The sequence below is a fragment of the Gadus chalcogrammus genome, chromosome 23, assembly GCF_026213295.1.
Source record: "Gadus chalcogrammus isolate NIFS_2021 chromosome 23, NIFS_Gcha_1.0, whole genome shotgun sequence".
In the NCBI taxonomy this organism is placed as follows: Eukaryota; Metazoa; Chordata; class Actinopteri; order Gadiformes; family Gadidae; genus Gadus; species Gadus chalcogrammus.
Window position 1 is genome coordinate 4,390,926 of NC_079434.1, and position 23,959 is coordinate 4,414,884.

At 43.1% G+C, this 23,959-nt stretch overlaps 1 protein-coding gene across 2 annotated transcripts in view; it reads right to left on the reverse strand.

Moving 5' to 3' along the window:
• Window positions 1-23,959, reverse strand: part of LOC130377348 (melanoma receptor tyrosine-protein kinase-like) — a 40,495-nt gene extending 16,536 nt beyond the window's left edge. For both annotated transcript variants that reach the window (XM_056584433.1, XM_056584432.1), the window contains exons 1-8: window positions 23,696-23,959; window positions 3,357-3,508; window positions 2,394-2,601; window positions 1,863-1,997; window positions 1,572-1,637; window positions 1,032-1,150; window positions 659-800; window positions 106-222 (exon numbers count right to left, since the gene is read on the reverse strand). In XM_056584433.1, coding sequence (XP_056440408.1) covers window positions 106-222; window positions 659-800; window positions 1,032-1,150; window positions 1,572-1,637; window positions 1,863-1,997; window positions 2,394-2,601; window positions 3,357-3,508; window positions 23,696-23,774 — 1,018 coding nt within the window. In that variant the 5' untranslated portion in view covers window positions 23,775-23,959. The remainder of the gene's footprint in view (window positions 1-105; window positions 223-658; window positions 801-1,031; window positions 1,151-1,571; window positions 1,638-1,862; window positions 1,998-2,393; window positions 2,602-3,356; window positions 3,509-23,695) is intronic.

The following is a 23,959-nucleotide window of genomic DNA, read 5'->3' on the forward strand; positions in this document are numbered from 1 at the left end:
TGGAAATGTGTATTTTACTTTTTGTGTCTGTGTCACTTTTTAAGTATGAAATACAGATCGTGGCTGATATGGCAGCTGCTAGAGGTTCTCTCCACGTCTCTCTACCTTTTGGACAGGGCCCGTCACATTTCTTGCAGTGCTGAACTCCATTCTCCTTGACCTCGCGCGTTCCTGCGCTGCACGATCGCACACACGCTCCATCGTCCGTGACCACATAGTGATCTACACACAAACACACACACACACACACACACAGGATGGAACACACAATAAACCAAAGCTTCACCCACACCAACAAAATAAACTGTGACTGAATTATGATTTACTGTAAAAAAAAAAAAATACTGATCCGACCACATCACGTGTCATTTCTGACAAACCAATGTCAGCACCTTTCCAAAACATTCTGTTTTGTATCAGGTTGCTTTTTCCCGAGTAGCAGTCGGAAAATCATGATATCAACCCTATAGCATCGCAATCCCAGATCGGAGGACCGACTCGTCTGCTTTGGGTTACCAGGTCAAAGCCATTTCCTTCAACACACAGCGCACCGAGACTCTCACACCAGCGCCGGCCTGGATGTTCCTCATCATCAAGATGGCCGACTGTGTAGTTGCTATGGTAACAAGACGGCGGGGGGCTGATTCGGGGGTCTTACGGGGGCAGGACTTGACGCAGGCGGAGCCAAAGGAGTACTTGGCGTTGGGGTTGGGGGCCAGCTGGTGCAGGATGGGGTCGTAGATCATGAGCCGGGGACAGTTCTCCTTACACACGCCATCGTCACTGAAGGTCTTACAAACCTGGGGTGGGAGGGGGGAGGGGGAGAGAGGGAGGAGGGAGGGGGTGAGAGTGCTGTTAGTTTATTAACTGAAGAACACAGAGGTCATTCTGGAACTTCGATATTTTTAGTTGCCATGCCAAGTCATCACAGTTTAAAATGGAGGACTACAATCATGCTGAATCCCTATCTATTTATAGACAGGGATTATAGGGGTTACTTTATGATTAAACAAACACACATACACACTGACCAGACACTGAGTTGCGCTGGGACCTGTACAGCCAGCAGCACACTGCTCGTTGCAGCAGTCCTTGGGTTTGGGACCACGGCATCTTCCAGAACACTGGCCTGCACAAACCAGTTTAGTGACTGGAGAGAGAGAGAGAGAGAGAGAGAGAGAGAGAGAGAGAGAGAGAGAGAGAGAGAGAGAGAGAGAGAGAGAGAGAGAGAGAGAGAGAGAGAGAGAGAGAGAGAGAGAGAGAGAGAGAGACCTTGTTAGTGACATTAACAATGCAGTAACATTAACCTATCCATAATTTTTTATCAACGATGACACATTACTAAAAATAAGTTAGTTAAGTCAATACACCGATTTCATTTTATTGTTTGACGATGTGACCACATCGAGAATTTAAGGTGGCATCACAGCCATACTGACGAAACAAACGTGGTCTGGAGCTAACAAGTTCCATTCAATTGATTGGTTAAAGGTCCATTAAACCAGTTACTGTCACTAGTGTAGCTTTAAAGAATGCATGTGCTATCGTGTCAACATGAGAAGGTTGTTTACATGTCTGACAGTGCTGAGGTCCAGCAGTCCAACAGGAGCCATTGCAACTTGGATCACAATTTCCACCTACACACACACACACACACACACACACACACATACAAATGAATGATACATACACATATAGGCCCACACATACACACGCAAACACACACACAAACAGAAACAAAGTCAGCATAAATGAATATTGATTATGCAAGATTACCGGTAGTTGATTATTCAGTGAGCTCCAACAACAGAGAAACAGGAAGTAAAAACAAAAATGACAAAGCATCTCATAGATAAACCCACAATTGCGTGGAAAGGTTTGATTCATGAACTGCATTCTGGGATGAGTTGATTGGTCCACAATATCCGACCACTGAATGGTTTCAACATTACACAGCAGAGGATTGTTGGCAAACTTCACACCCCCCTTCATAATCTCTGAAAGAAAAACAAGAAGATAGAAAGAAACAAATTGTGATACCGGGAAAGAATACACTATTTAGAAAAATAATGAATGTGGAAAAACATGTGCATCCATGTGTAAGTACAAGTGAGTGCTGTGAATAGGCCGGCTAATGCATATGAATAGGAGTATGTGTCATGCATGTGCAGGCAGGCATGCGTGTGTGTGTGTGTGTGTGTGTGTGTGTGTGTGTGTGTGTGTGTGTGTGTGTGTGTGTGTGTGTGTGTGTGTGTGTGTGTGTGTGTGTGTGTGTGTGTGTGTGTGTGTGTGTGTGTGTGTGTGTGTGTGTGTGTGTGTGTGTGTGTGTGTGTGTGTGTGTGTGTGTGTGTGTGTGTGTGTGTGTGTGTGTGTGTGTGTGTGTGTGTGTGTACCAGTCAGTCCACTGAGCTCCAGTTGCCTCAGTCCACTGGTGTAGTTCAGGGTCTCTGAAGTGTTGTTCTTGTCATAGTTTGCCATCACCACCAGGGCGTACTTCTTTTCATAGAGGGTGTGACCCCTGATAAGCCGCAAATTGGCCAATGGGAAGGTGTCTACCTTGTTGATGGCAATTAGGACATGCCCGCCCACTTCCCGAACAGACTGGAATGGAAAGTAGACATCTCATACAATGTTCTGCGAAGAAGAAGAACTGACTGGAAATAAAGGACATCATGTATGAATAGACAAGGCAGAGGAGAGGAAGAAAGATGAGAAGTGGAGAAGAGAGGAGACAAGAAGAGAGTAGAAGAAAGGAGTGGAGATGAGAAGAAAGGAGAGAACGGGAGAGCAGTGTAGAAACGACAGAGGAGAGACTTAGAGGAACAGAGAAGAGTAGAAAGGAGGAAAGCTCACCAGCTTCCGCAAGAGACTCAAGACTCACTTGTACAGAGTTCACTTGAACCCGCCACCACCCCTTCTCCTCCCATACTCCCCTTAAACACCCCTCTTATACACTTAATGTATGTTGTACTCCCTACACTTAACAAGTTAGTTAACCTAGCATTGTGTAGCATCTTATCCTCGCTGTTGTAGTTGGATACGGGGGAATGGGTTGACTTAGTGATTGTTAGTGCTTGGCCCTTGGTTCTATCTAACATCCTTACTGTACCGACAGCCATATGTCCTTGTTTCTCTTTCTTCTGACAAATGTCCTTTTTTTAAGTCCCTATTGATAAATGCGTCTGCTCAGTGGCCCAAATGTAAATGTAAAGGACTGCAGGGGAGGACAGAGTAACATAAAACAAAGATAGAGCCAAGACACGAGAGAGAGAATCCAGAAGACGAGAGAAGAGAAGAGAGATTTAGAAAAGAGCAGAGACCCAAACAGGGCCCCTGAGGTTTGACGGGGTACTGACGGAGAGGAAGGAGAGGTCGCGGTGCTGCTGGATGTAGGTGATCTCCAGGTTCTCCAGCAACACCGTACAGTTGGTGTACACCCTGACCAGGTTGTCATAGTGCTCGTCGTACGTCCCCAGCAGAGCCAATTGATTGCTGGTTCCCTTGCAAACTGTCAAAAAAAGAAGTAGTTGGACAGATGGACAGAAAGTCAAATGATTTCACTTCTTAGTATATTTGACCATGGGTTTAAAGGAAGGGTAATCCTTATCTTGCTGTTACGAATGAAATAAGCGTGGCTACTTTACTCATAATTGTGTTTCTGACACATGTAAAGCCAGTGATGGTTGACAATTTCATCTCAAAAGCACATGTGGTTTATTATATCTGTTTGACATCAGTTTAATTAATAAGGTGACAAGTGGCTTTAAATCAGTAGCGAGGACCTCACTGCTCTTCATGATATATCTCTAATGTTTAAGATGTAAAAAATGTTCGTTGTAAATAAATAATACTATGTTTACATTTTAAATAATAATATGTTTATGCCGAGAATCCTTGGAGAAGGAGGATTGGTGCATGTTCAGTTAATGGGGAATGGGGGTCGGGGACAAAGGGGAGGGGCCTCATTTCTAGGCCCATGCATAGGCTGCTGTGATTGGTCATTTCATGTAGGAGGTATCCATACATTTTGGAAATACAACATGAAGCCTGATTCCAGAACAGGAGTTCTTTGCAAACCAACTCAGGTTTTGCTTTGTCACAACTAATAATAGAGTCTTTATTTTTCAAACTTCAGCTATCTCAACCTCTGTTCTTATTGTTTTTGTACTATCCTACTGATTCTAGCTTTCATTGATATCTGTTTTTAAATCTAATACTGTCTCATATTTGCTGATTTGACACCCAAATTCCCCATATAGGATAAATAAAATCATCTTATCGTGTCTTAAAATGCAGCAGCGCAAGACATTGAAAATACCACAGCACAAAGTGCTTGAAAGGCCACCAACCATCCTAGCAGGTACTAGAACCTGAAGACGTCTGAGATCACTGGCGGGGGGAGAACAGCGGAACACACACGTCGTCTCAACCAGTCTTTCAACAACCAGACCCTAGGTCAGGGATGGGCAACTTTCATGATAAAGAGGTCCACATTTTTCATCATAACCATCAGAGGGCCACATGACTGCGCACTTCAACTAAACGTGAGCTGAGAGAAGCTACACAATTTTGAATTTGGTAGATACGATTCCTGTATTCTGGTGCATTTTGGGGATGGCCACTACCTAAAAAATCTTCCAGGATTGTAACCTATGTACGGTATGTTAATTGAACCAACATACATTCATTTCGTTTTCCATGCCCAATCCACATCATCATTCAATGATGCCACAAAACTGAAAAACAGTGGCCCAATATTAAGTGCAACATCTCAATGAACTCAAACCCAAGAAGCATGATATTCATTGCAGTTGTAGTAGTTGTAGTGGCGACTTAAGTGGATATCTTTAATGACTGATATCGTTTCTAAGCAAAATAGACGCATGGGTTTGCCTTTGAATTCTATGAATTCTTCTGATCTTTTTTGACCGAGTTTTCTGTAACTCGATCAATTATTATTATTATTATTATTATTTTTCTTTTTTATTATTATTTTTTTTAATTATTATTTTTTTTAATTATGTGCGGGCCTGACTGAGTGAGGATGCGGGCCGCCAGTTGCCCATCCCTGCCCTAGGTCAACACACTGCTAGTTTACACACCCATCCATGCTGCCGTTTACTTAGAAGAGGATTAGGATAAATACGGACATCCCACATAACTATGGAAGGCCATTAGCCCAAATAACGTCTTAGGAATGTTGCGTTCAAATCCTAGAATTATGCTTGTTAAGACTTAATATTTGCACGCGTGTACACAACAGAAATGTACACGTTGCATTTTCTGGTTGTGACCAATGAGGGACCTTGAATCAAAGTAGTCATACGTATTCATGATGAGGTTCTGTCAATGATGTTGAACAACAACGCAACTGATGTGGGCGTCTACACGCGTAGGCCTACTATGCACTCGTTTCAAGCACCTAGGTAGCTATACCATAAAGGAAATTATGAGAATGAAATGTAAACCAGAGTTGTGGTTTAGAAGAAGCAAATTTTCATTTTCAGTGGAGGAGGGTGATGTTTAGATGTTTAAAAAATATATCTTGTAGTTCAATGTAACTAATGACCAATCCATGTTGGTTACCGTGGTAATAAAGTACTTTGGCTGCTTTTTTGTGGTTTGCTCAATGCTTCTTAACATAAAATAAAATGAACTTCAAGTCTGTTGATGTGACAGACACAGACTGTAACAGTCAGGTTTATAATATGTAGCGCCACTAGGTGGCGCCTCCCTCTTTTGTTGGGTTATATGAGTGAAGAAGTGGGGCTTCTTCCGCTCTGCCAGAATAAACAGCAGTATACGAAGGAAGTCTCCCTTTTTATTGTATGTTATTTAGTAACTGATTTGTTGTAGGCAGGAATATAGTGCCGTGGAGACCTGGCGTGGTATGGTCAAAAGCTTACAGCATAATAAAAGTACCGTGAGGAGAATCTCACATGTTGCCTCCTTCATGCTAACCCTGACCTACACCATCGCACGTTACAAGACACAGACACACCCACACACACACAAACACCCACATACACGCACACACACAAACATGCACACACACCCACGCATGTATATGTGTTCTTGTTTTTGTGTTTTATTGTTGTCCGATGTTTATATACTGCTTGTTTTGTGGTAATGTTGGCGTTGATAGGTAAGACCCTGGAGCGGCTCCTTCTCAGACACCTCAGGCCTAAGGTGCTGCATGCTCAGGATCCACTACAGTTTGCCTACCGGACAGGGGTTGGTGTGGAGGATGCCATCCTGTATCTCCTACACCGGGCCCACTCACATCTGGACAAGGGGGCAGGCACAGTCAGGATTCTTTTCCTAGACTTCTCTAGTGCCTTCAACACAATCCAGCCCCTCATACTACAAAACAAACTATCAGCTATGCATGTGGATCCCCACCTGATAACTTGGATCACCAACTACCTCATAGATAGACTACAGTTTGTTCGATTAAAGGACACCACATCGGACATCTTAATCAGCAGCACTGGGGCGCCTCAGGGGACTGTGCTGGCCCCTCTTCTCTTCACCTTATGGCGCGTTTCCACTGCAGGGTGCGGAACGGATCGGATCGCAAAGGTGCGGATCGGGTCGCGTTTCCACCGCCAAAAGTGGGCGCGACCCGGACTTAGCCGTACCCGTTTTGGACTAGTTTTCAGGACTCCTCCGTTGGGGTACTGAAAACGAGACGAGACGCCTGAAAGGGTCCCGGGAAATTCTAGCTACACACCCCCTCCGTTGATTGGTCGACAGAATCATCACTTCCGGGTGACGCGGGGATAAAAACAAACAAACAGTAGCCTCGAGGTATTATTCTTTACAATTAACATGTTGCGTAAAACGCTTGCATGGGCGAACAAGGAGGTGGAGACGTTCGTCTGCATTCTTGGGGAGGAAGACGTTGTTTACGATGTTTACGTAGCTGCCGCGGCGATCGACATCCGGCCTACCACAAAGGGTACTGTCGGCAGTGGAAACGTGAACTGAGCTGGGCTATACCGCCCCCCCCCCTACCGCACCTTTGCGATCCGATCCGTTCCGCACCCTGCAGTGGAAACGCGACATTATACACCTCAGACTTCAGCCATAACTCTGAATCGTGCCACATTCAGAAGTATGCTGACGACACAGCCATCATGGGGTGTATAGGGGAGGACCAAGAGGAGGAGTACCGGACTCTAGTGAGAGACTTTGTCACCTGGAGCCATGCAAACAGACTGCAGCTCAACACATCAAAAACCAAAGAGCTGGTGATAGACTTTGGGAAGTCAAGGCCACGCCCCCAAGCAGTGGACATCAATCAACACCGGACTGGACTGGGCAATCAACACCGACTACCTCTACAAGAAAGGCCAAAGCAGAATGTATTTTTTAAGGAGGCTGCGATCTTTTAATATCTGTAGTAAACTTCTGTCAATGTTCTATCAGTCGGTGGTCGCCAGCATCCTTTTTTACGCTGTGGTGTGTTGGGGAGGCAGCACAACCAAGAGGGACTCCAGGCTTGACAAGCTCATCAGGCGGGCCGGGTCTGTGGTCGGCTTCAAGCTGGATTGTCTGGTGACAGAGGCAGAGGAGAGCACCACAAAGAAGCTTCTGGCCATCCTGGATGACACCAACAGCCACCCTCTGCACACTGTCATCAGCAACCAAAGAAGCTCCTTCAGCGACAGGCTGCTCCTCCCCAGATGCCGCACCAACAGACTAATGAACTCCTTTGTCCATCATGCCATCACACTCCACAACTCCGCACTTGGAGGGAGGAGGGGGGGGCCGCAGGAGGAGTACAGTACAGTGGATAAAGGGAAATAGAAATAGGATAGACTGATCGAGCTTGCATAATCTATTTATTCATTTATTGCTACACACTCCATTTATTAACACAAATAAGATATAATAATTGCTGCTAACATCTGCTGCTGCTGCTACTTCTTTTTAAAATGTATTTATTTATACAATGTCTTGTTGCATTTTAGCTTGTGTTTTTCTTGCTAGTTTATGTGTCTTGTCTGTACTACCTCTGCTGGAATTTTGAATTTCCCTGAAAGAGCATTCCCAAGGGATCAATAAAGTGTCTGTCTATCTATCTATCTATCTATCTATCTATCTATCTATCTATCTATCTATCTATCTATCTATCTATCTATTGTTTTTGCTATCGATATTACATGCTGCAAAACAAAAACATCCTCTGATCTCCTCTGTGGATATCACCAGACAGGTTAGTTCATAATCAGCTAACTCCTCCATGGTTGTGTGGAGCAATCTGCACTGTTGGTACTCTAGACTGATGGATAACCCACGGTGATGTCAGCGGGCGGCCAGAGTAACAACACAGCTGTAGCCTCCAGTTGCAGCCCGAGTCGGTTGCATTCGTCTAGGACGGACATTTGGTGGGGATTCTCAACTTTTTTTTAGGAACATATATTCTTTATTTTCCCATGACCACTGCAAATTACCACTTCAATAGCACACATACACTTATGCAGCAAATATGCGCACGCACAGACACACCTGTTTCCAGGTAAGGACGGCTGTAAACACAAACCTCGGTCTCAAGGAAGTTCTTCCCTGCACTCTCGAGATTCCGAATTCCGAACAGCTGTTTTAAATCTTGATGAATGAGTTCACTTAATCAGGGATAGGGTTATTATCGTTAACGAAAACTAACAACCCCCAAAAAGTGTAGTTACTTAATTAAAAAATAAAACTATCCCAGGATAAGACAAAACAGAATCCCTGAGGACTTTAGCTGGGCATTAAAGAATGCAGTAAGACAAATTACAATCTTGTGGCACTGTGACACACACACACACACACACACACACACCCAAGCATACACAATATAAAAGCACACCTAAGTGGACACGCACACACATGCATCCTCATCCGGTCTCCTACACACATTACTCCCTCTAGTTTTCGCCTTCCTTCCTCTTCGTCTTCCACCCCTGTGTTCTGTGGGGGTTCCCCTCTCTCTCTCTCTCTCTCTCTCTCTCTCTCTCTCTCTCTCTCTCTCTCTCTCTCTCTCTCTCTCTCTCTCTCTCTCTCTCTCCCTCTCTCTCTCTCTCTCTCTCTCTCTCTCTCTCTCTCTCATGTCATCCTCTCTCTACCACCTCTGTATTTCCATATCCATCCATCGTTAAGCCAATGCTGTACATCTGTCTGTTTTGCTTTCCTGTTTCTAAACACACACATAAAGCATTCTCACACACAAACAAACACACGCACACACTTAAGAACAGGTCTGATCTGATCGTAAATTATTGTTGTTTCTGGAATGCATTTACTTTATGGAACACTGCACGTGATACATCTGTGTGTGTGTGTGTGTGTGTGTGTGTGTGTGTGTGTGTGTGTGTGTGTGTGTGTGTGTGTGTGTGTGTGTGTGTGTGTGTGTGTGTGTGTGTGTGTGTGTGTGTGTGTGTGTGTGTGTGTTTATTTCTGTTTGTGTGTTTGAATTCTCAGATGTTCACTTGAAAACATCTTATCTTTTCATGAATCATCTTATTACTGAATTTTGATTATTTTTGATTTATTTATGTACTTTGTCTCATTATTTTTGAAGTTTATTTGTTAGCCTTATCAATATTATTTGTTTGTGATTGTTGACAGGGGTGGAACTCTTGTACAAGCCCACTGGGCTTCGTTCCCTCCTTGCACCATTATTGTAATGTGTGCTAAATAAATAAACTAAACTAAACTAAACTTCAGATTATTTATTTTTTATCAGCCTCCTTCCAATGGAGACCACCATTGCAAAAATGTATGCATATTTTTTAAACATAAATAAAACGTGTTAACCGCTTGACAAAAGGTTATCCGTTTCCATGAATCATCAAGATCCTTCTTGGAAAGAGAAGGTGAGGCTGTGACGTGATCTGTGCAGCGTTGTTGTTTGCTTTGTCGTGGCAATTTTCTGAGATGGCGGAAATGCCTTCGACAACTAGAACAATGATATTATTGACAGATTGATTAAAGGTTAAGGCCATTGCTCACGTTGAATTTTAAACTTTAATCTAATGAAACAGCACATCAAGAATATTTTTTTTATATTTATCTTCACGTAAGCATCATTATGACTAGCATAATTGTAGTAGAAAATAAGCAAATAATCTAATAGTTTGGGTACTGTGTAAAAAATATGAAGGGAAGCAAGCAAACAACCGAGCAACCAAAGGCAAACTGACAGTGTTTCATTAGAGCGACGTTTCCCAAACTTTTTTTCCGGGGATCCATTTTTTTTAAATTACAAACCATCGCAGTCCGATTCACAATAGGCCTTATATATAAAATCGTGAGAAGAACCAATTTTTGGCATAAATGAACATTCCAGAACGTTTTACTGCCAATTCCGCATCCCCATATGAACTTAAACCAGCGATTTCGAAGAGATAAATCACAACTTGGTTTTATGCACTCTAATACACGTATTAAATACTCTGCCCTAAATGAGACCAAATAAATGCATTTAGGCAGAGTTCACATCTCCTTGTTTTGGCTACCTCATTGTTATTTCCTCTCACAATGTACATTAGCCTTTCAACTAGATTCAATGTTATAAGTAAAATTATCAGAACAATACAAACATTAAGTACTATCAAAAACATGCTTCTTGTTGGAAGTTTCTTAAATGATAATGTGTAAAAAAAAAAAAAAAAAAACCTTTTATTTTTTTAAATTGTTTTAGTTCAATTTATTTGGCGACCCAATTGAAATCTCCCACAATCCCACATCGACCCAGTCTTTGGGAAAGACTGCATTGGAGAACATGGTCATTTAACATTACATATAAATCACAAACAAACACACCCACACACACACACGCACGCACACACACACACACACACACACACACACACACACACATGGCAATCATGACACCAATTTATTTAGAATTTTGAATGGCCTGCCGTGAGAATAATTCCATGTACTATTATGTATGATCACGTCACCTGTGTGGAAACACCTGCAGCACATACTAGCCAACGTTAACACAGTGGAATCCGACCATCACCACCAACATATGATCACACATATGAACACACATGCACATTTGTACATCAAACACAACCACATAGACGACACAGTTGGACGCAGACACACACACACACACACACACACACACACACACACACACACACACACACACACACACACACAAGCACACACAGGAGAAAGCATGCTCGCAGACACAAGCATGCCCTCACATTCAAACCAGCACACGCCTGCACGTGAACACACACATACACACACACACACACACACACTTGTGCTTGCACACACACACACAAACACACACACACACATACACAGCAACACATACACACATGGCATACAGGAGATGAAAATAATTGTTCTTTGATTAGACATTTCATGAACAGCCATTCATGCATACATATTTAGCCAAAAAGAGAGCTGTCTCAGGCGTAAGACACAAAGCCAAAGGTATATAGAGGGATATGCACACTTGACATGCCACACACAAACACAGATACACACACACTCATGCAAACATCACATGTTCCCGCCAAATTCAGTAAGAGACTGCAATATTTCCAGAGAGAATAAAGCATAGTAGAAAGAGACAAAGAGATAGGCAGAGATGTGTTAAACATGCACAATATCACACACACACAGGCACAAAGTCAGAGTGACATGGTTCCAGCTCTCAGGGTCACAGTGTTGTTGATCATTCTTACAATACTCAGGCGGTCTCCCCCCCTCTCTCTCCCTCTCTCTCCAGCTTTGAAGCTCTTTCTGATGTGTCTCTGTCCCTCTCTCCCTCCTTCTTCCTCTCATCTCTCTCACTTTGCCGTTTTGTGTCACATTCTCTCTCTCTCTCTCTCTCTCTCTCTCTCTCTCTCTCTCTCTCTCTCTCTCTCTCTCTCTCTCTCTCTCTCTCTCTCTCTCTGTCTCTCTCTATGATTCTCTCACTTATCTTATCCTCTGCTGTCTAGTGTAGACCTTCATTTTCCTATCGTATCACTCTCTCTCTCTCTCTCACTGTCTCCCCTTGCCCAATTTTCCCTCCCATCAATGTATCCGTGCTCACTCATTTTTCTCATAGAAATGACCGAAAAGAGCCAGACATAAAGAAAGACACTGACAGACAAACACGATAAATGGCAGACCAACAGACAGGTAGCCATACAGAAAGACCAGTCAGATAGACAGACAGAATTACTGATAGACAGACAGTCAGCCATACATCATATAAATAGACTGATAGACCGGCAGTGATGTTGGGGGATAGACAAGAGGCCTCTGAGAGGCAGAGATGACAGCTATTCCGATGAGTGGAGGATCGATAGGCCCAGGGGCCGGATCAATGAGATGTGATGCAAAGCATTATCACATCAACTTCCAACCACTTAATAGATCTACCGCATCGCTCACCATCAACAAGCCCAAACCCATTAACCACGTGTGCGCGAGAGTGTGTGTGTGTGTGTGTACGTGTGCGTTCATGTCTGTGTATGTCTGTTTGTGTCTTTCTCTGTGTGGGTCTCTGTGTGTCGCTGTGTGCTTGAAGGATGACCTTCATCCCAGCTTCAACACACTCACCTTTATACACACATGCCTACACACACACACACAAATACACACACACACACACATGCTAGTACACACATACCTCAACACAGACACTTAAAAATACAAACTGAGCAGTGTAAATCACATGACGCGTTTACTAGTTACACAACACGAGATACAGCTACAGGAACTGGAAGTCACTCGCTGTATCCTGTCTTTCAGGAGTTGCACAACATCTCAGAGATTTAATCATCACCTGCTCCAATGTTCAAGCATCACGCACGCACGCACGCACGCACGCACGCACGCACGCACGCACGCACGCACGCACGCACGCACGCACGCACGCACGCACGCACGCACGCACGCACGCACGCACGCACGCACGCACGCACGCACGCACGCACGCACGCACGCACGCACGCACGCACGCACGCACGCACGCACGCACGCACGCACGCACGCACACACACACACACACACACACACACACACACACACACACACACACACACACACACACACACACACACACACACACACACACACACACACACACAGGAATGTGGTTAGGTACGGATCTTAAAGCAACTATCAGTGACTGTGAAAATCAGAGGAGGGCTGGATGCCATCATGACATGCTAAAATGTGTGAGTGTTGAGTGTCATCATTATAAAATGCTCACAAATTACCTTGGTAACACATTATCAGAGGAACGGAGGGGGACCCGATTTTCTGAAACTAAAACCGGGACACTTTGCGCGTGACCGTAGTGCGCGCATGTGAGGTCATAGACACAGATATTAGGCTCAATGTCAGCACGTAGGACTACTGCTCACAACATAGCCTTATGGGGAAAAATTGATGCATGTTTTAGGTAGGCCTATTTACACATTTAAGAGAAATATTAAAAGACATTGAATGAGTTTCGTGTGGGACTATATAAATGTTTATGAATTAACCTGAAGCTGAAGAAAGTAAAAAAAAAAAAACACACAGGGAAAAAACGCTCTACGCATATTTGTTTGAGAAGTGAATTTGCTCCACAATCGACTTGCTTGCTGACGGCCTGCTGCTGTGGAATTGTGGACAGGTGTCATCAAAATTGGCCTGTATAAAGCAACGGCTTTAAGGTGGGAACGGTCATGCAGTTCCTCTCGTCAGTCCAAGTATTGTTCATTATGGAAAAGATCCGCTAAACGGGCACAGCTGTGACAGGGAGACACACGGCAAACTTTATATGTCTAAACTGCCAAATTAGACATATATTTTTCTATGGAATCTCCCTGCTTCCGAAATGCCTGAACATCTCCGACCAGCGCTCGTCCGATGGTTTTCCATCAGCATTCCACTGTGCGACCATCAATGTTGCGTTAATGATAGTTAATAATCGGGCTATAGTCAGACCACATTGGCTATGTGATCACTGACAACATGGGGTTGGTGGTGGAAACCGGGAGATTTTAGCGTCCCGACGGACTTTCGTCGGGACTCGGGACATGCAACCTAAAATCAGGACTGTCCCGGGACGTCTGGTCGCCTTAGCTGAACAAAGTCATAATGATATGAAAACAGGTTAACATGCTAACACGTTAACGTGCTAACACATTATCATAAAATGAGTGCCGAACGTCATCACAAATGTAAGGCAAACAAGTAAACAACAAACATGTTGTGTTTCGATGTAAGTGTCGGCATGTTAATTAACATTCTGAGACTAACATGGTAAATTGTTAACTTGCTAACATGTTGACGCGTAAACACTGTAGTGGCTAATATCTGCGACTGGCTAAAACCTTGACATGCTATCCCTGTAGTGGCTAACAAGTTAACATGCTAACACTCTAGCGGCTAATATCTGCGACTGGCTAACACATTAACATGCTAACACATCAGCGGCAAACACGTCTATCCTCCAGCGGTGAGGCCTCCATCCTCCACGCTTGACGGCCGCCTTCTGCAGGCTGTTACGTGTCCGTCGCCTTTAGCCGGGATCCAGCAGCCCACTTCCCCACCCTGATTCACATTCCTACGAGATCACACACACACACACACACACACTGGGACCATTTCAGTAACAGCCTGTCACCGGTCCTGATCAATCCCAGAGGGAGAACACCTTTGTCCGCCTTTGGTATGATATTAGGTTTTTTGCGTTATGCTTTGATTAAAACATGTTTGCAGTCCCTCTGGGGAACAGTTTGTTTCATTGTGCAATGAAAACCATGCTTCATGGTCATGTCGTTCCGACTCATTGGCGACACACCCGCAGATCCACTACGCCCCAGAGCTCTTGTAAAGAAGAGGCTTAAAAGCTTCACTAAGGACCTCATTACAATTTTTACTTTAGAATTTTGGGCTTTTGGCTAACAAAATATGATTTGAAAAGTGGGAACTTTGAATTAGTCAAAGGTACTGGCGTAAACAATTTAACATTCACACCGTTAGTTGTATATCACATTAAAGATCATCTTGAATATTGCATGTCTGGCATATTTGTCAGACACATACCGAAGATTACATGGATTGGAATGGATCAGTCAGCCTACATCAGCAAAAAACCATGGCCATCATTATCACAAAGAAACATAAATGAAGGCAAAACTGGAGTAAAAGAGAGAGCAGAGAAAAAAGCATGATTGAAGAACGGAAGAGATAAGAAGGATGGAAGAGAAAAGAGAGAGTAAGAGGAAGAAATATGAAAGAAAACATATCGAGGGAAAGAGAGAAAGTAAGAGAAAGAGAGAGATATAGACCTTTCATTTAAAGAGACCCTGATCATACTGAACACGTTTTAGTTTTGGTGACCAAGACTTTTACTCGCTGATGTTACGTTGCTGAGCGGCTTTCTTTTCTTTTTTTCCCACTGCAAAAGACTGCAGTGTGATAGGTAGCTCACAAGGGAAGTGGCCAGTGGAGGAACCGCCCTATATATGAGTGCATCCAACTCGTTTTCCCATCGTTCCATGGTGGAGGTGTGGGCTGGGGGTCAACAACAAAGTGAGACAATGACTGCAAAGATAACATCAACCCGCCCTCTATAAATCTGGCAAGTAAAGGCAAACTCAATTATGATTTGAGCTTTGGGCCATCCCAGGATCTGTGGGAGGATAGTTTATCTATCTTCATATGTAGAGCATAGAGGAAAGGAATTCAAGTACAGTCGATGTAGAATTGTCTCACACATAATTATATATTGCTAGATTTTCCGCGTGCGCATTGCGCACGCTCAACCTCGAGGTGTAATTAAACCCATAGCTATAATGTGTAAACCCCTGTCGATAATGTAACACATTTCTGAGCGCATAATATAATAACATTCTGCCTATAATTATACAACGTACAACATTTTGGTTCACCTATTACGTAATGAAGCAAGCATAATCCTTTTCTCCTTACGTTATGAAGCAAACATAATAATTTTCTACTTGTAAGCCAATTTCACACGTGCATTTTTCTATATTTGTATATCAGGAGATTCGATGTGATTCACACTTGATGGTGATTCGTGCGTTTAAGTTCGCCAGAGGCTGGATAAGTGTGGCCGCCCTCACTGTAGTTTGTTTTGATTTGACAACAAGAAAATCGAGGCAGAACGGGCCGAACTCATCGCAATCATCTTAAATGTTGCTAAAATTATGCATCATATATTCCGTTGCATCCAAAAAATACGAAGCATCGATCGATGAAAGATTGATGAAAGATGAGTTAGAGACAAATAGAAGAAACCACGAAGAAGAAAGACGTCGCGATACCGGTGAAAGAGAACATATTTTTTTGCTTCATTTTATAACAAACACTGGGACAAATTTAGTTGATTTCTGTGTTTACCTGAGAAAACAGGGAGTGGAAGGACGGGACCCTATAATGTTCAGTCAATAATAATAAAAACAAATAAAATATTGTATGACGTCACGTGTACTTTTAGGATTATGATAAGACCTATCTTGGCTGATTATCATTTAGGGGGCCACTCAATGGTAAGAAGGATCATCAACACACCCACTGAAGTGATGTGAGAAATACAGACTTTCTACTCCTCATTCACAGATAAGGTAATTTACATTTCCTATCGAAAAAATATTATCTCAGGGTAGTATTATTCAGGGGATTTCCAGGGTACAAATGTCATGATATGTTGTTCACATATACGGCCCATCAGGAGAAAAGCTGGAGAATATCAGGACTTACACTTATTCAATAGTGTGGGGGAGGGGGAGAGGGAGGGGTGTGAGGGCAAGATTGTGGATTGTTGATGGCTCCCTGACGTGAGAGTTTAAGATGTTCAAGGAGGAGACTCGAGATATAATATTAAGTTTGACCAACAACGTGTAGTCTTGTGGTGGACTCTATAATAATTCACCATACTCCGTGATTGACTTGTTTTCTTTCTGTGTTCTAGGGAGACTGTCTTTTTAAGAGGTCGTGCGACTTGTTTGTTGATATGCCGGTCAGCGCGACGTTTGAATTTAACGTTTTTTATATGATAAAATGAACTACCTGCCGTTGCGTTGTCGACGTGAGAAATTGTCTCTTCACTTCTCCTATCGCAATTTCTCGTCTATAGACAGAACGTCTTGCCTGAGAGAGTTTGTCGACGGCGAGGCCGTTAAAACAGTGGGAAGGGGGGATTGGGGGATATCAATATCGCAAGACATTGGGGGATGCTCAAGGAGGTGAATAATATTTAAAATAAACAAAGTGTAGTCTTTACGTCTCGACTGGGAGAGTGTGCCACGGCGGGGCTGTTATCTCAATCTGGCCTTTGTCTTGCAATGTCTAAGTCTGCACACGCGCGTGTGTGTGCGTGCGGTGTGTGTGTATGCGTTGTGTGTGCGTGCGTGCGTAAGTGCTGTGTGTGAGTGTGAGTGTGAGTGTGAGTGTGTGTGTGTGAGAGCTGCGGGCTGCTTGGCACAGACCCCCTTTCTCGGCTAGATTAACGCAATAATCAAAAATGGCGGAGTACGTTAGAAAAGCTGAACAAACTATTCTAAAGTCCCTATACCCACCAGTGGCTTGTTGAATAGAAATCATCAAATTCCCCAGACACTCAGATGCATCATCCAGGGATAAATGTGCCTCCCCTGATACCCCTGATAACATATGTGTTTGTCCAACCCAGGCCATGTCCATTGATTTCCAAAGGTAATTACTTAACCCAACTTGTTGAACTCAGTTGTGTTCCTGACGCTGTGCAAGCTCTACTTGACTGCATGGCAACACACAAACAGCAAACGGTCTTTGGTCTGAGGGTCAAATACAAATCGATGGAATCAAACATTGCGTGCAAGAGGGACTTTTGTGTGTGTGGTAAATGACTCTGCCTTCGGGCAAGTTGACATTGTGGCAACTATTTGTATTTGCTAATGCTCCTGCGTGCAGTTTGAAGTTTGTATGGGGGACGTGACATTTAAATGCTTTGAAAATCAATACATCTTCTTTTTATTCCTCGTTTCATGCTCCACTCTGGCCTTTGGCAGATCAGAATACGAGCTGAATGAACGGTTGGCTGCTTCACTTCTGCTTCACTCTGCCCTGCCTGCCCTGATCGAATTCTGGAATGTGAGCCAAAGTTTTCTTATTCACCAGCATTATTTGAGACGATTAAGATAGAGATTAAGATAAGGATGCAGGGGTGAGAGAGAGCGAGAGAGAGAGAGAGAGAGAGAGAGAGAGAGAGAGAGAGAGAGAGAGAGAGAGAGAGAGAGAGAGAGAGAGAGAGAGAGAGAGAGAGTAAAATGGCTAGCCAGAGAAATATAAATGCACACACATGCACCGATTCACTTGCACACAAACATGCACGGACACACACAGGCATAAACATTCACAATCAGACAGACAGTGAACAGTAGGAGGAGACAGACTGACACAGACACAGTGTGTTAATGTGGAATGACAAGACTAGACGTAATAAGGGACACAATGGCCTTGTTAGATACACACACACACACACTCACACACACACACACACACAAAGCGCAACACACACACACACACACACACCAACGCACACAGAACAAAAACTCATACTACATACAAAACCCAGCAGAATGACTAAGCAGAGCTTAGAGAATGTTGGACGAATAAGGTAAGCGGGTTTTAGCAGACCTGGGCTCAGAGATGATACCATAAGGACAACATTACTACTGCTTCAACATCACTGAACTCCCTTTACGCCATTCAGAGAATGCAGGAATGTGTGTATGTGCATTTGTGTGTGTGGGTATGTGTGTTTCTTGATGTGTGTGTGCGTGTGTGTCTCTGTGATCTGTGTATTTATGTGTATATATATCTGTGTGTGTGTGTATGTTTGTGCTTGTTTTTAAGAGTGTGTGCGTGTGTGTGTGTGTGTGTGTGTGTGTGTGTGTGTGTGTGTGTGTGTGTGTGTGTGTGTGTGTGTGTGTGTGTGTGTGTGTGTGTGTGTGTGTGTGTGTGTGTGTGTGTGTGTGTGTGTGTGTGTTCATTCAATTCAATTCTCTGCCATCAGAAATCATTGGAGCAAGAATGTACATGTCAGCACTCTGACACCTGAGAATAACTGAGAAAAACAAAAGCAGCACCGCCCACATCTGACGGACACATCCAGGCAGTCACGGTTTTGCGTTGAAAGCACAAACGCACACATAAAGACGGAAACTCCATTGCTACAATAGTCATGTTCAAACAAACACAGCATGGTAACTTTCAGACTCTTCTCCCTGATATGAAGGAAATAATTCACACAGTAAGTGTGGTTTTGGCTGAATATGCTCAGACAGTCGTGCTACTTACCACCTGAGCCAAAAGCAGCTCCTTCAGCAGCTGAGCTGGTTGAACCACACTCCAGATGCATGCTGTGATAATTCACTATTTATACTCCTTTGTATACAATTCATGCGTTTAAAAATGACAGGGGGATACATTTGGACCAGTAAAAGGGTATTTGACTGATACCTTACCTCCGGTTTTGAAGCAGTTTTTGTTGAAATAAAAGTCTTGTGTATTCAATATCTTTGCTTCTGAAATTTTTTCGTAGCATTTCTCTTTTAAACTGTTGTTTTATTTTATGTTCATGATTGTCCTTTAACTGTCTATGTATGTCTAGGACTATAAATTATCTTTATTGTGTTTGAAGGAGTGCTCCACGGTGGACTAGAGTAGGGTAAGCAATGGAGAATGAAGTAGTTGTGGGATTTAAACAATGGTTACAACTGTATAAACAACATAGACAACATGTAAAAAAAACATTTGTGTTACTACGGCAACCTTCGGTAACTGACAGGCACTCAGTGTTTATGGCGTGTGAAAACCGATCTGTTTACAAAACTCTAATGTATAACGTTCAGACAGTTATCTGTTTACAGCATACAAATGCTGGCAGAAAGAACAAAGGCGGAAGGAGATGGAAAATTATAAATTAAATGTAGTATATTGAAAAATATTATTAAACTACATAATACCGAACAGGGCAGTCTATCGCTAATGCTGGTGTGTTATTCACTCATGTGACAACACAGAAGCAGTAACGCACTTAAAGACATCAAAGGGGTAGTGTCTGTTGTGATACACACAAACAAAAACCCAAAGACCCAAACACACATACAAAGGCTTATTTTAGGGTCAAAGCCCAGTTAATATCAGTCCTGTAAGCCAATTTTAAACAGCACAGTGTAAAATCCCTCTTTTACATTAGCAACATTCCACACATACCAGATCTGATTCAGATCCCTTGGGCACAAACACTTTAGCATGCTGTCAGGTACTGAACAACTGTACTACCAGCAAACTCTGGCTTTGTCTCACAAATCAGAGAGTAGATCAATACCTCTCGTCAGTCTGATGGCAGATAACGTCCCATCTGGTTGAACAGGGAGTTTCACTTTTTTCGCTTAGTTTCATTCATATTGCCATAGGCCGGGCCCTGTCACTGTGCTGTAGGCGAACACACTCCGCCAGCAACAGTGAACTGTTAAAAAGAGTCTGTAAAGGTTTGAACAATTATGGCGCTTTTCCATTATACTATACCGGTCTGGCTCGACTCGTCAAAGACACTTAGTTGTGTCTCTGACTGATGACTCGCTCTTCTTGAGTCGATGACGCAACAACACTCACACTTGTATTGCCTATTTCGGTTTATATTATTATAGCCAAACATTAAATTTGTTTATTCTTTTGAGAAACATTTAATATATTTGGGTTGTTTCAGACAGACGGAACACGTACAATGATGTCCGCAATGATTAATTCAGTTTGACGTTCAATATTCCTCATATTTGCTGTCTAATCTCAATAACTCATTGAGAGGATGGTCCGCAAATATCTGCCTCATGAGCGCCTCATGATGCCTTTGAAAAAGGCGTGTTTAAAGGGGACATATCATACCACCAGCTGTGGGTTGGATTGGCCATTACAGTTTTCAAAATGTGCAGCATTGTGATGTCACAGGTGGGCGTGTCCACCTAGATGTGTGACGGATAGATGAGCAACGTTTGCTACAGTCCACTGGGTAGGCTGGTAGACTGATCTATCCAGCACACATCTAGGTGGACACGCCCACCTGTGATGTCACAAAGCTGCACATTTTCAAACCTGCTTGTAATGGCTAATCACACTCACACCTGGTGTCATGATATTTCCCCTTTACGTAATATCAATATCAGCAATCTAATAGTGTGAAATGTTGCCTAATGTCCAGTCTTTAGAACAAGAATTATCTCAAATAAATATTACAACTAGCTTTTTTTGGTTTGCAAGGGATTATCTAAAAAATCACAACGGTGCACTAAGGTACCTTTTTGAATTAGGTTTCTGTAGGAACAAATGATTAATAAAGTATCAAGCTGGTCAGCCATACTCTTCTCGAATGACCTTGCATCTCGTACACAAGAACGCACAGTTTATTGTATTTGTGTAGGTTTACTCCAAACAGCACCCATGGCCGGCGCCACCGCAGCCCTCCTGGAGATGGGCCGGGCGCGCTTTGGCCAGCGCTGCGCAACTCTGCGCGTTAAACTGGTAGTGGAAGAGCACCATAATTAAAATCCCCTTCTGAAAGCTTCATCCACAAGCACACAAGTTTTCTTGGGTAGAATTGAACTGAAACCATATAGGCGTAACTCCGCCCCTCTCGGTGTTTGGTTCCCGCCCAGTCAGTGGGGCGGCGGTCTCCCCTCAGAAGTTCTGCTGCAACGCATCAGGACTGCAGGATCTCAGTTTAACTCGGATCCCAGCATACTTTAAACTATAAACGCCCAATGCTAGAAAATAATAAAAGAGCATTTAACAAGAATAATAAAGCCACCACAAAAAAAAAAAAACATAAAAGTAAATAGAATAGGCTTATTTATTTATATTTACTACCATTAGTAAATAACTAAATAGTAAATATACAATAACTCGTATACTATCATATACGTTAATAATATAAGTCACCAAAGGATACAACTAAATAAAGGTAAAAGAGAGAGAGATCATAGAGTGACATTTAGGAGAGGGGGATCACAGAGAGAGAGAGAGAGAGATAGAGAGAGAGAGAGAGAGAGAGAGAGAGGAGAGAGAGAGGAGAGAGAGAGAGAGAGAGAGAGAGAGAGGAGAGGGGAGAGAGAGAGAGAGAGAGAGGAGAGAGAGAGAGAGAGAGAGAGGAGAGAGAGAGAGAGAGAGAGAGAGAGAGAGTAGAATAGACAAAAAGGGACTGAAATCTTCATTGCTTGTTTGCTAGCAGCTGATTTGGACACAACCACTCCTGACCAGCGGGAGAATTATCCTGAAATACCTGCTTGTTTTCCTGACCGGCCCGGACTGCGTAACTGACTGTCTGTCTGTCTGTCTACCTGGCTGCCTTTGTGCTTGCTAATATGTGGCCTGTGTGAGTCCTGTGAGTGTCAATTGTTGAAGGTCTAACACAATAACCACAAAATAATCTCTCTCTCTCTCTCTCTCTCTCTCTCTCTCTCTCTCTCTCTCTCTCTCTCTCTCTCTCTCTCTCTCTCTCTCTCTCTCTCTCTCTCTCTCTCTCTCTCTCTCTCTCTCTCTCTCTCTCTCACACACACACACACACACACACACACACACACACACACACACACACACACACACACACACACACACACGAGACAGAGACGCAAATTAATTTAGGCTGTTGACAATACAACCTGTCCTAGAGAATGAAAAACATGTCATCTGTTTTCACTTAAATCTGACCACACACACATACTGGCACCCCTGCTCATATTAACCCTGACGTTAACAATTGGACAGTTGGTGTCCGCGATAGAGAATCACAGTCTCAGCATGTTTTGCTTCGATTTTTCAAAAGTTCAATTCAATTGAATTCAATTTTATTTGTTTAGCCCTTAATCACCGGTACATTCTCAAAGGGCTTAACAGGCCATATATTATGAATAGTATTTCACTAACTAGTGAAACAACAGGGGTTCAATGTTTGTTTAACATTCAATCGCTTCCCAAAACTCTCATAATTTCTTCCACATTGATTATCTGACCAGCAACACTGTTTAAACACACACACGCACGCACGCACGCACGCACACACACACACACACACGCACACACACGCACACGCACACACACACACACACACACACACACACACACACACACACACACACACACACACACACACACACACGCGCACACACACACAAAATGCCTAATACTTTATAACTTGTTCTTAATTGTAACTTACAGTAATTGAACATACACTTTGCATTTTATTTAATAAGAAATGTCTGTTTTGGAGAAAATTTAGAGTTTGTTTGGAGACGTTGTCTATTACAAGAATAATTAACAAAACAATGACACTGATCTAATACGCTCATTGCCTTGGAGCCCAATGCATGTGACAACATTGTAGGCCAGTGGTTTTGGTGCATTTCTGAGATGTCCTGACCTGATTTAACTATCCTTGAAAAAAGTTTTGCCATGAAGACCTATGTTGGCGCAAAGAGCATGAGAACATGCTCAGAAGTGTCAAAAGTCTGCTTGACTTCTGGAAGAATTTCAGCAAAATGTAAATTAACACAAATTCATATTCTACCGCCGTGAGAATACCTGAAGAAGACAAAGATCAAACATCCATATAAAGTTGCACATCTAACGCACTCTTGGCACACTAATATATCTTATTTCTGCGCTGACAATAGTGACACGCGATTATTACCTTTTTCCTTGACTGTCAAACTGCCGCAGATCCTCAGCAACACAGCGAGGAGTGTCAGTCCGTTTCCAACAAGTCGCATCTTATTTCCCTCACAAAACAATTTTAAGTAAGACTCATTAAAATTGCCTCTCCATAGTCGCACGTGGAACAGCCGAATATGCTGTATAATCCGCTCTCAAGATCCAGTGAGCTGGTGCGTCAAAAATTACGTGTTCCCGCAGGTTGGAAACAAGAGTTGTCTTTAGTCGCAGGACTCTGCGTCGA